The 12,798-nt window shown below is 47.6% G+C and overlaps 1 protein-coding gene across 1 annotated transcript; it reads left to right on the forward strand.

Moving 5' to 3' along the window:
* The first annotated feature begins 3,998 nt into the window (after positions 1-3,998).
* LOC141968378 (1-acyl-sn-glycerol-3-phosphate acyltransferase alpha-like) lies at positions 3,999-11,156 on the forward strand. The gene is made up of 6 exons (XM_074923001.1): positions 3,999-4,192; positions 5,507-5,640; positions 6,117-6,292; positions 8,028-8,123; positions 8,623-8,695; positions 11,008-11,156. Exons 1-6 carry the CDS (start codon positions 4,008-4,010, stop codon positions 11,154-11,156), a joined length of 813 nt encoding a protein of 270 aa, XP_074779102.1. The 5' UTR covers positions 3,999-4,007.
* Positions 11,157-12,798: the final 1,642 nt, after the last annotated feature.

The following is a 12,798-nucleotide window of genomic DNA, read 5'->3' on the forward strand; positions in this document are numbered from 1 at the left end:
ACCACAGGTGAGTGGAGGATGGTGGTAAGTTTTGTATGGGAATATTGGACAAAGTCAATTCAAGGACCCATGAAAGAGGGTACTTCTTGCTGAAGTCTCTGACCCATACTCCTGTATCATGCAGCACTATGCAATATTCCTTGGAGAAAGGGCCAGTGCAGGATGTAGTTCCAACAAACACTTGACAATAATCTCCTCCTTATCACCCCCAAAATGGGAAGAGTCTCTGTGACATCCTTGGAGAAAAAGAAGGGCGATAGATATCGACTTCTGCCAGCGCTTGGCCAGCGTGGAGGGGCAATGCTGGGGCTGCATAACGCCCCGGGTGTGCAGGTCGATGAACATAAGTCTGGAGGGGTTTTGAAGGCAGAAAGCATGCAAACATGCCCTAGAGTGGGTTGAAGCCCACTGTTTCTTAAGTTCCTGGTGCTGAGAGCTGCAAAGGAGTCAACAGATTTGACGGATGTGAGATGCCTGACTACAGGGGGGATGTCTCATTGTCTCTAGCTTTAGTTTTCTAATATTAGCTGTCTAACACCTGCACCTCCAGGATCTGCCCAGCCCCTTGGGGACAGAGGAAGTCTCATTCATGTCTGTTTGACTTCAGCAAGTAACCTGAGAGGAAATTTCTTGCTCAAAATCACTCATGATCTTGCTGTGTGCACTAAGCACAGAGGACCTCTTTTTCCAATTTTAGCCAAGCTCAAGGCTGAAATTTGGAAAATTTAATCCAGTTTATCAATTTGATCAAACTGCCTAATCAAACCCATGAAGTGCATGTATGGTAAGACGGGGGCTGTTGCAATGAACTGTCCAGGGCATGTCTGCCCTGGCCGATGGAGCCACTGAGATGGGGAATGCAGCCTGCAGGAGCTGGGATGAGATTGTTTTCCCCGCTCAGCCTCTACTGCTGATTTCAGAAATGCAGCTCTAACTCCCAGCTCTGTCAGGGCCTCTCATTCACTTTCCTTCCCTCCTGCAGCCTCCTCCAGCTGCTCATGCAATAAGAATGGATGTCCATCCTGAGTCCACCTTGCTCATGACCTCCTCCCAGTAACGACTGCACTTCACGTGAGTGGAGGCCTAGCAAGGTGATCTGTGGGTTGGAGAACATGCTGTACTGAGAGAGGCTGGATTTGCTCAGTCTGGAGAAGGAGAGGGGGTGATTCAGTCTTTTGACTTCCTAATGAGTAGCTATGAAGTCAGACACTTCTGAGAGGCACACAGTGAAAGGATAAGAGGTAATAGACACAGTTTACAACAAGGGAAGTTCCCATTAGGCAAAGAAAAACATTATTCCCCATGGTAGTGATGCAATGAGGACACAGGGACCAGAGAGCTAGTGGGATCTCCATCCTTTGAGATTCTCCAAACTTGCCTAGACTTGCCTGAGCAAGCTAACCTGGGTTTGGAGTTAACCCTGTTCTAAGTAGCTGATTGGACTGCAGACCTCCAGGGGCCCCTTCCCACCTCAATTTTTCTGTGATTTACAGTGATAAGCTGTTTTATTTTCCAGCCCACATGTCACCTGATTGCACTGTGCACTAGCCCCATGAATGCAAGTCCTATGGCACAAGCTATTCTAGCCTGTTGCATCATGTTTCTGTTAGGGCTGGTCTCCTGTCATTATGAAAATTTCCAGCTATGTCTTTGCTCATAAAGATGTATCCAAAGCTAATCTGTGCCTTGGGAAACTGATTCATGGATTCATCATGGAGCTGCAGCTGGAGCATGATAAATACAGTTTCCTCAGTCCTGACGATCTGGATCTAATATGTTTACCCTAGAATCCCTCTAAAGTTTTTAATATCAGTGTTAATGCCTCTATTTAACTGTATAGTAACTGCATGCACCAGATGAGCTCCCTTTAGTACTGTTCTCTGTTTGAAGACTGGGTGACTGAGTCCTTGGCACTGCGCAGTCCAAATACTTCGGTGTTCCACTGGAACTATTTATGCCAGCAGTTTCCAGTGGGAATTTCTCCCATTTCAGAATCCAGACCTTTTTTATTTAGTCCTGAAACCACTGATTTCAAATTTAGAAGTCAAATGTGATCTTTAACTTAGGCAGCTCTTCCCTCTCTCTAGCACTCTTGCACTGACAGCAGTCTGTTCTCTTCTGAGACTTCATTTGCTTACCGTGAAGAAGACAATTTTCTGAGTCTTTTCCCATTACATTAGATCACCTTCCCTGTCTCCACCTCTCTCTTCTGGCCAATGTGTGTCTTAGCAGACATGGTGAATAGGAGAGGTTTTAAAGCTGCATGATGAAAGTTCATTATATGAGCAAACCCCTCCTCTTCCTATCTAAGATTCACTTAAATTGAGCCAGGCTCTGAAAAGGGTGCAAACACCCAGGGGCAAAAGGGAGTCACCTGAAGATGGATACATTTAGTCTTGGAAACTTGGAGCTGTAGTTTCTGAAAACGCCTTGCCGGTTAGGCAAGACCTGACTGCTTTTGAAATGGCAGCATAATGGATCCAAGTGCTAGGGATCCTCGTAACAGAAGAAAATTATAGCTGAGGATTTTAGTATTTGTGGGTTTGGAGCCTAAATGTTTTGTTAGATCTGAGCTGACTATCTCTCCATGGTGAGGTGGGAATGTAATAATTTTTATTATCTCTTTATGCCCTTGCCTTTTCCCATACTTATCAGAGATACTTACCAGCTGTTGAAAGCCCCAAATAACCAGTAGCCTAGCTTCAAACTCTTGTGTATCTGATGCCTTTTTGAGACCATGTCTGTCCTCAGTGCTCCGAGAGCATGGAACAGCTCGGTGATGCCCAGTTGGTGCCAGTTGTTCCTCACTTTGGTGTTACCATGGAGAACGACGCCTCACAGCTGACCACACCAAGGGTCTAACAGACTCTCACACTTGTAAATCTGCTTATGTGGACCCTTCTCTGGTTATGCTTTGTTTTGACCATGTGGACACAACCAGTTGTGCTGGAGACATTTTTCTGTCTTCTCCTCAGTTTCAGCATCTTGTGTTCTTGTAGATCAGCTGTATTTTAGGGTTTCTGTGTTTCTTTGGGTAAGTCATCAACTTGCTACAGCTTAGTAACTGTTTGGTAGTGCACTGATTACTGCAGAAGCATAATTTCCTTACAGCTTTGATGAAAGTATTTGAAAATTGCTGTCACCTGTCCTGCAGGTGACAAATTGTGAAGCTTTTGCTTTTCAATCTAGCCATTGTACTTATTGCAAAGATCCTTTTCATGCAGTGGCTTTAGACAAAATGCAGTTGGAGCCCTGCCAGGTTATAGTTGCGTTTTCCTGATATATGATGATGCTGCCTAAACATGTGCCTGCCTCTGGCCATGAAAACATCAGGAGTAGCTTGCTCTTGCTTAGTTTATCTTTTTGTCTAGACATATGGCACTTTTGCTACTTTTCCCACTCTACTTGAGGAATTTCCAGTTGCTCAGCTTGGTTCCTCCAATGCCTAGATGTACAGGGGAGGAGCTGGCTACTAGGATCACTGGTTTTCTCTTTCTCTCCTCAATAATATTAATTTCTGTTTTCCTGGACATATTGCAGCCAGCTCACTTGTTAGTGAAGGTCAATGCTTGCACAAAGAGTGAGACAGCCTGGTGTCTGTGCTTTCCGACACATGCTGCTCCCTCCCATTAAAGATTTTCTTAAAAGTCCTCAGGGTTCCCATGCACGGAGCCCCCTTGAAGGGGGGGCTGTCTCTTCAAGCAGTCATTGCTCCACTAGCCCAGAGCCACACACCCCCTGCACACAGGCAGCCTTGCCACTGCTTGTTTGTCCCTGTGTACCAGCCAGCTCCTACACACAGCACTGCTGGAGTGCCCTTGCTAAACCGGCTTTCCACAGTTAGTTCAGCTCCGAACAGCAAACACAGCCTTTCTACAGCACTGCTCCCGAATTTCTTCCAGCTTTGTGCCACCCACATGTAGTTGATCAAGGGAATCTGAACTCTCCTCCACAACACTGGGTGCTTGTGACTCATTTGCTGCTCTGTGCAACTCTGGGCTGGAAGGATGGACCTTTTGCTCCTTCACTACCCATTTACTTTTTTGTTCATCGCATTTGTAGTCCTGTACCAGGTGAAGCCTGCATTCAGATACTTCTGCAAGATGACCTTCTATAAGCTGTGGCTCTTCACCCTAAGCATTCTGGTTGTTATAGTCAGTATGCCTCGTGGACGTAACGTGGAAAACATAAAGTAAGTTGTCTGTGGCTTCTTTCTGCTCTGGGCATTGACAGTTTTGGAGGGTCCTGGGAGTTGGGCTGCAGTGGGGAGGAATTACTTGTATATTGGTGTGGAGAGTTAACAGGCCCTGTAATTCAGAGAAGGGATGTGGGTTCTGGTATTGTATTTTGGTTGATAAAAAGAATAAAGAATTACAGACGGAAAGTATGTAAAAGGTGACCTAAATTTGACAAATGAGGTAATGCCAACAAACTAGATGTAATGCACAGGTAAAAAGTAACTTGCTGTTTTTAGTAAATTTCTCCTATCTGGTCTTCAGAGCCATATTTCCTTCTTCCATGTGGCTGATTATTCGCTTTCTAAGTTGTGTTTAGAAGGCCTCTGTAGGTGGTCTTCTCTTTCTCAACTTTATTCTGACCCGGTGCTCACCTGAACAGGCAGGAGCAGACACTACCACAGTGCAGTGCTCACTCCAGCACTGTCACTGCTGTCCCCATCACTGCAATTGCAGCCCGGTGCCCCAGGCCTGGCAGTCCCTGAGCCTGTCCTCTTGCGCCCGTCCCCTCTCCATCTGTTACCGCCTCTGCCACAAGGTGCTGGACTCACTGCGCAGCTGGGTGTATGCATGTGATTAGCAGCAACAGGCATTAGTAGCTTGGGGTGTGGGTTGAGTAGGGCCTAGAAGCTGACCGCTACACAGCAACATAGTGCTTGTAGCCTCCTGAAGTGCTGCAAAGGAAGGATTTACTAATTCTTTGTTGCTGCTGCAGTGGGAGTTCGTGTCTCCTAATTGAGCATCAGCCTTTCAGTTTAAGAAATTTTCTTCAGTTCTTGACTTTTATGTCTGACTTTTATTCTTTTCTTTATTTTTCCAGTAGCTGTTAAAATATGGCTACCAGAATTGCAAGCCTCATGTCACCTAGTGCAAAATCATCCCTTTTTCCACAGCCTGGGCAATAGCATGTTTATTGCAGGCCATATTCATGATTCAGCAAGGTGGGCAGGGAAGTAGAGTACAAACAGGTGCACTATGAATTTGGGAGTTATCTAATATTTGACTGATGCATGGAATTGCTGTAGTTGTGGTTGCTGGGCCATGGGTCTAACCTGGAAAACCTGCTAGGGGCATTTGTCTTCTCTCATGAAGTGATGAGCTGAAGAGACATACTAGTTGAACTTCTCCAAGTCAAGGGTCAAATCTGGGTCTGCGGAGAAACAGGCTACTCTGCAGGAGCAGTCTGTGAGACGGGCTGGTTTGGAAGAATGGTGTTTGGGCCCTTTACCCAGTTTCAGCATCTCTGGCTAATGTCTCCTCCCCTTTTCCAGGTTTTTGCGCATGTCACTCCTGCCACTCAAATACATCTTTGGTGTCAAGATAGTAGTGAAGGGCAAGGAGAACCTCAGAACTAAGAAACCTCGCGTCTTCGTGTTGAATCACCAGACCTCCCTTGACATTATGGGTATGTGGTGATCCTGCCTCCTGCTCCTGGCGCCAGTTGTCTGTAGGGGAGGGTAGTACAAAATCCCAAGTACCACAGGCAGAGGGGCAGGAGTGGCTGCTACCATAGTCCATTACCAGCTAGCCCCAAGCCAGGGCTGATCTCCAGGGTGTTACAACCAGAGTTGTTCTCCATTAGAGGCTGTATTAAAGGTATTTACAAGCTAAATCAGCTTCATCCTTTCTAAGAGAATGGCGATGAGACTGTCAGCTGACCACAGCCATGTCATAGCTGCTCAGTGTTGGCAATAGTACTTCCCTAAGTGAGTGGTTGTTCTAGAGACCCCCAGAATCCCTTTCCCACCATGTTTATGAGCCTATGAAGCTGGATGGGTGCTGCAAGCATGGCATCTCCCAGAGCAGAGGGCTGTAGCCGAGAATCTGGAGGAAACTTCAGTGCAGATGACAACTTTTTCTGTCCTTGTTCTCCCCTTCCAGTGATGATGGATATATTACCAAGTCGCTGTGTGCCCATTGCAAAGAAGGAAGTCCTATACATGGGCCCTTTCGGTCTAGCATGCTGGCTTTCAGGAATCGTTTTCATTGACCGCAAGAAGAAGGAAGAGGCTATCACTACCTTGATGGAGGTGGCACACTCCCTGCACAAAGAAAATGTGAGTGGGGAGGTCTCTGGAAAGGATCCACTGGAAAACATGAACCTTGACATGGCTGGAAAAGGATCTTTGTCTCTGGGCTGGGTACTGAGCAGAACAGAGTGAAGGTATCTCTGGTGGGTTCAGTGTGTTTTGTGTCCATAGAGTACTTCACAGAATCACAGAATCATCTAGGTTGGAAAGGACCTGGAGATCATCTAGTCCAACCGTTCGCCTAGCACAGTTCCCACCTACAGCATATCCTTAAGCTCTAAATCTACCCTACTCTTGAACACCTCCAGGGATGGGGACTCCACCACCTCCCTGGGCAGCCCATTCCAACTCCCAACAACCTGTTCTGTAAAAAAATGCTTCCTAATATCTAGTCTAAACTTTCCCTGGTGCAACTTGAGGCCATTCCCTCTTGTCCTGTCGCTTTCTACTAGGCTAAAGAGGCTCAAACCCAGCTCTCTGCAGCTTCCTTTCAGGTAGCTGTAGAAGGTGATGAGGTCTCCCCTCAGCCTTCTCTTCTCCAGACTAAACAATCCCAGTTCCCTCAGCCACTCCTCACAGGACATGTGTTCCAGACCCTTGACCAGCTTTGTAGCCCTTCTCTGGACACGTTCGAGTAACTCTGTGTCCTTTTTGTAGTGATGGGCCCAAAACTGAACACAGTAATCAAGGTGCAGCCTTACCAGCCCAAGTACAGGGGCAAGATCCCTTCCCTGTCCCTGCTGGCCACGCTATTGCTGACACAAGCCAGGATGCCATTGGCCTTCTTGGCCCCCTGGGCACACTGCTGGCTCCTGTTCAGCCGCTGTCAATCACCCCCCAGGTCCCTCTCTGACTGGCAGCTCTCCAGCCACTCCTCCCCAAGGCTGTAGCGCCGCTGGGGGTTGTTGTGGCCCAAGGGCAGCCCCCGGCATTTGCCCTCAGTGAAACTCCCCCAGCTGGCCTCAGCCCATGGCTCCAGCCTGTCCAGGTCTCTCTGCAGCCTCCCCACCCTTGAGCAGATCAACACTCCCACCCAACTGGGTGTCATCTGCAAACTGACTGAGGGGGCACTTGATCCCCTCATCCAGATCATCAATAAAGATGTTAAACAGGAGTGGCCCCAACACCCAGCCCTGGGGGACATCACTCGTGACCGGCTGCCAGCTGGATTTAACTCCGTTCACCACAACTCTCTGGGCCCAGCCATCCAGACAGTTTTTTCCCAGTAAAGCGTGTGATTGTCCAAACCTCAAGCAGTCATTTTTGTCAGGAGAATACTGTGGGAAACGGTGTCAAAAGTCTTGCTAAAGTCAAGGTAAATTACATCCACAGCCTTTCCCTCATCCAATAAGCAAGTCACTCTGTCACAGAAGGAGATCAGGTTTGTCAAGCAGGATCTGTCTTTCATAAACCCATGCTAACTGGGCCTGAGCATCTTGTTGTCCCTCATGTGTTGCATGATGGTGTTTAGGATGAGCTGCTCCATCAGCTTCCCGGGCACCGAAGTCAAGCTGACAGGCCTGTAATTTCCCGGATCATCCTTCCGACCCTTCTTATAGATGGGCGTCACATTGGCCAATTTCCCATCAGTCAGGACCTCCCTGGTCAGCCAGGACTGCTGGTAAATGATAGTTGAAGTAGAGGAAGAGGCTGTCTCTGCATGGTCAGGAGCAGACAGAGCAGTCCAGGGGAGTATGCCTGTGCAGTGACTTAGAATAGTAACCAGAGGTCCCTCCATCTTAATATCTTCTCCCTCCTGCAGATCCATGTCTTGATCTTCCCTGAAGGAACTCGCAATCATGGTGGCTCCATGTTGCCCTTCAAACGTGGGGCCTTCCAGCTGGCTGTGAAAGCCCAGGTGAGAGCCACCTTCCTCCTGTCCCTTGGGGTGTGGTTTGCCTACTATCATCCACCAGCAACCAGGGCTATGTAGCTACTGGTCCCTGGATTCCTTTGGGATTGAGCGCACATCCAGCAACCCATGAGGAGCTTGCAGGTGGCACAGAGGGGGCTGTTTCTGGGAAACATTCATGGCTCAGCTTGGGAAAAAAGTGGGGGGACCTTGGCAAGAGCCCTGGACCTACCAGTGGGTGTAGTTTCTGCTGAACAGGCCTCTGTACATACTGGTTTGGCAACCCACAAATTGTTGTCCTAAATATAGAGATGAAAATGCAACAGTGAGGACATTGGGTGATACAGTTAAATGATCTAAATATCCCAATAATCCCCTGAGTGTCTACTATGACACTGACTGGGATAATTATCACAAGGTGCAGGATTCACCTTAGAACACCAGTTTCACTCTGGGGGAGGAACGGGGAAATTTGTAGATTCACTGTAGACTGCCTTCCCTCCAGGTGCCCATTATTCCGGTAGTGATCTCTTCCTACTACAACTTCTACAGCCAGAAGGAGAAGAGATTTACACCAGGTGAGGATGACCTGGGGCAAAGAACAGGCTGGATGTTAGTGTGAGCTCAGTCCCTGGAGGGAGCCATGAGGTGGGTGGACAGAGGACCACATGTGATATGGAGACAGCAGCCAGACAACAGCAGTTTCTGCTTTCTCAGGAGGAGAAGGAATGGAGATTTCAAGCATCACTTTTGCCTCTCCCCTTCTCATAGCTTGCCCAATACCCATATGAGGGAACCTGGAAAAGAAGCAGAGTCCTGGGGCAGGTCTACCTGCTACCTTGAATCTGCAGGTGCATGGAGAGTTGGGAAACAAAAGCAAACACGAAGGTCTCGGCAGAAGTCACCCTGAGAGTGTCTTCTCCCAGTTACCATGTTTCATTCATATATCGTGACAAAAATTTCTGCTGGTCACTGATAAAATTTTATGGGCATAACATGACACAGGTCTTGGGCTTCAGAAGGAAAATGCAGAAAATTTTAAATTTCAACAGAGAAGAAGTAACCCATCCTGTTCCTCCACTTCCTTTGCTGACGCCCACCCCAAAATGGTGGCTTCTGCCACTTTCCACCCTCCTGGAAGCCAGCCCTGCTCTTTCCTAAGGGGAGGATTTGTGTTTGAAATTCTCATTCCTCCCATTGTTTGTGCCTGGGTGTAGTCATTCCCTTGCAGGCAGACACCTGAAAGAGAGAGTGGTGCAAATGATAAACAGAAATGTTTGTTTCTATTAATCTTTCCCAGTCTACCCTGTCTCTGTTGGCCACACACAAAAGCCTTTTGGTACTGGAAGGGTTCCCCCATGCAGGGATCCATAGGAGCATGAGCAGCCCTGCTCAGCTAGCTGGCTTCCTCCCCATCACATCCTCGCTCAGCTGAACAACCAAGATACAACACTGCTCTGGGAAATCAGAGAATAACGCAATGGGGAGGGATCTCTGAGGCAGCTGAACCTTTTGCTTTAAGTAAGGCCAACTCTAAATATAGATGAGTTTGCTCTGTGCCTTGTCCAGCCGAGTCTGGGGTATCAAAGGAGATTCCTCAACCTCCTGGAGCATTTTAGGAAAGCAGTTGCATGTACATTTGTCTTTATAATATTCTCAGCCTGGGAGTTTGTGTTTAGCTAACCTCTAAGCCCTTTTCCAAATTGCTGTTAAACAGGTAGGACCTTACTGCTGGAGAAAGAATCACAATTAAGTTTTCCTGGACCTTCCCCCTTATCCCACCTGCAGGTTTTGCCAGGGCTGATACTGAAGATGTGTTACATGTGGCCAAGATTTCTGCACATTGAGCAGACTGAACCTTGTGTCAGGACAGCTCACCATGGCCACAGTGGCTCTGGGCACACTGATGAACTTCTGGAAAGCCCATCCCTGTGTCTGGTGTGTGCGCGTTGTCATGCATGGAGCAAGGCTGGTGCTTGCTGGAAGTCTGTTATAACCCAACAAACCTACATTTTCAACACAGTTCCGTCATCACTCATCTTTTTCTGTAGGACCAAGAGAAGCAGAGTAGATTGCTGAGACACCAGGCCTAGCTTTGGATGTAAGATGTGTAGGCAGGGAGCATGCCTTCTGCTTTTGTGAAGCTCTTCTCTACGCTTCTGTTTTGCCTCCTTTGTGTGGCTCTGCTAGCAACACTTCTGGATCTCATTTCCTAGCACACATGTAAAGGCATGAAAGAAAGTTAGAAAATGACACAGACACTCCCCAGCTCCTCAGGTGCGTGTCTGTGCAGGCAGCGTCTTGTCTCCACTAGCCAGAACAAGGGCCACTGGGCACAAGACCAGAGGAGCACAGTGACAGTTCCCCAGTATATTCTTCCTGTTTGCACCAGTCCGTTGCTTAGGCTCTTCCCAAGAGGAGTATGACACCTGGGCCAAACAGGGAATCCTGAGTGCAATTCGTCTCATCCCAAAGCATGTTTCTGGAGGGAGGGACTCTGCTGAATTTGGTATACATAGATCAGAGCATGGTCAGTTTGCACGTGTTGTATTACAGACATATTCTCTTTGCAATGATTTAGACAGACCCTGAGGTCTTCCCACTGTGAAAACTTATTCTGTATGAATCATTGCACTGGATATGTTTGGGAAGAGAGTCACCTGTTTCTGTATTTATGATTTTTATTGTCTCTGTGGATGGGAAAAGTCTGGTTTGGGTTTTTGCTGTGTGCATCTGGGACATGACTGGGTTGCTCCACCATTGTTGATGTGTGAAAGAGGGCATTTCCCTTCATTTCTAACTTGATCTCTCTGTTTTATCTTCTCTTGTTCATCTATACCACTCATATATTTTCTTCCCCCTCTCTGACCATCCTATCTCACTCTTTCAGGAAAAAGCATCATCCAAATCCTGCCAGAAGTGGAGACGCTTGGCCTGGGCCCAGATGATGTTCCCAAGCTCACCGAGCAGGTCCGTAACTCCATGCTCATTGCCTATGAGGAGATATCAGAAACAACAAATGGGGCTTCCCATCAGTGATCCTATCTTCCAGCTCCAGCTCTGTGTGTAGCAGCTGAGGGGGAGGGCATGGCAACCAAAGGCAAGTCTGGCAGCAGACACAACCATGGATTGCAACCCTGACATACCAGAGACAGTAAAAACATCTACAGAGGAAGAAAAGCTTGTAAGTGGAGGTGGTGAAATGGTTGCCATGTTCCTTCCAGAGAACTGTGCCACTTGCGTGGACAGACGCACGGTGGGTAGCTGGACATTGCTTTGTAATTGTAACCCCAAGAACTTCTCTCCAGCTGGACCCCAGGCAGAGCTGGACCCTTCCTGTGATCATAGCTACATGATTATAAGCATCTTTTCCTGTTTAAAACCAACAAGGTGGAGGCATTAATCCCAAGCCTGTGGCCATCCTGACTGTGGAAGTAGCTGTCTTGGGGTTTGAGGGCCACCACATTCCCCTGGAAGCGCACCCAGGAGAAGGCACCGTCTCCTACCTCTTTCAGTGGGGAGGCCTTGGGAGGTACCTCTGCCACGAGAGGGGAAAGCCAGGGCAGCCTTGGGTGAGGGGAATTAAAGACCTTATAGGTGTCTGCAGGTGTTGGGTGTTTCTTTGTTTTTCTTAGCTTTCCTTTTAAGTAGCGCAAGATTTTGCTTTCAGTATTTGGGCAGATCTTGAATGTGTGAGGGGAATATGCCTGGGGACTCCAAAAGCAGAGGCAAACAGCAGAAATGTGTTGCTTAACGTCCTTGCTGTGCCCTGATAACCTCATGATTTTTAACACAACCTATATATTTTTCAACTCAAATGCACTCTAGGAACTGCAGCTCCTGATTTCTGAATACTGCCTGGTTTTGTCCTGTCTTCTGTGTCAGAGGATGATGTCTTGCCTTCCTCTGGCCAGGGCCACCACAGCCTTTCCCTGCTCCCCACACGCTGGGGTCTCATGAAGTAGCATGGTCCCCAAGCTCCATCGCTCACCTGGGGCCCCAGGGCATGGGTGGAGAGCATGGGGCACTGGGCTCACACGGGCATGACTTGCCAGCACCCCCCGACATGGCAAAGTGCTGGTGCTGTAGCCGTGAGATTTTACCAAGCATCTCCTTCATTAGCCCTCATCAGAGACACCTACTCCACCCACAAGTTTCACTCAATCGTAGGCTGCCGCCTTCTTGCTTCTAGTCCCTTCCTTCCCTCCCAGTTGTGCCAAGGAGAGAGGGAAACTTAATATGATTTTTACATATATTTATTGATTTAATAGGATCTTGAGGGTGATCATCCCAGACAGATTACTAATTTTTAGCCCTAATGCTCATGGTTTATATACCAACAGCTTATAATTTGCTTTTTTATGCTGATACATTTAGCTATGAACCACAGCCAAAGAATGTTTTGGCCACATGCTTGACATACCAGAATTGATGCCAAATGTAGATTAGCACATACAATGTATTTTATTACTGCCCAGCACAGCCAAACTAATACATGTTCACTATAGGATTTAAATACAAGATGTCTCTAGGCTTCAAGATGCACCAGCCATTCTCCAGAGTCTGAACTCTCACTGCTAATTAGAAACAGCCTAAACAGTTTATGTTGTGGTACAAACCAAGAAGGAGATAAGGAAAGTTTTGAGCAAGATTACATGAATTTGCTAATTTCTGAGCAGGT

The sequence above is a fragment of the Athene noctua genome, chromosome 19, assembly GCF_965140245.1.
Source record: "Athene noctua chromosome 19, bAthNoc1.hap1.1, whole genome shotgun sequence".
Taxonomy (NCBI): Eukaryota; Metazoa; Chordata; class Aves; order Strigiformes; family Strigidae; genus Athene; species Athene noctua.

What these genes read in the sequence shown, in the direction of transcription:
- LOC141968378 (XM_074923001.1), top strand. Translation starts at nt 4,008, where the DNA reads ATGGACCTTTTGCTCCTTCACTACCCATTTACTTTTTTGTTCATCGCA. An exon ending in ACTCCCTGCACAAAGAAAAT is followed by an intron (nt 6,293 to 8,027) that starts GTGAGTGGGGAG and finishes TCCCTCCTGCAG; the next exon opens with ATCCATGTCTTGATCTTCCC. An exon ending in GGAGAAGAGATTTACACCAG is followed by an intron (nt 8,696 to 11,007) that starts GTGAGGATGACC and finishes TCACTCTTTCAG; the next exon opens with GAAAAAGCATCATCCAAATC.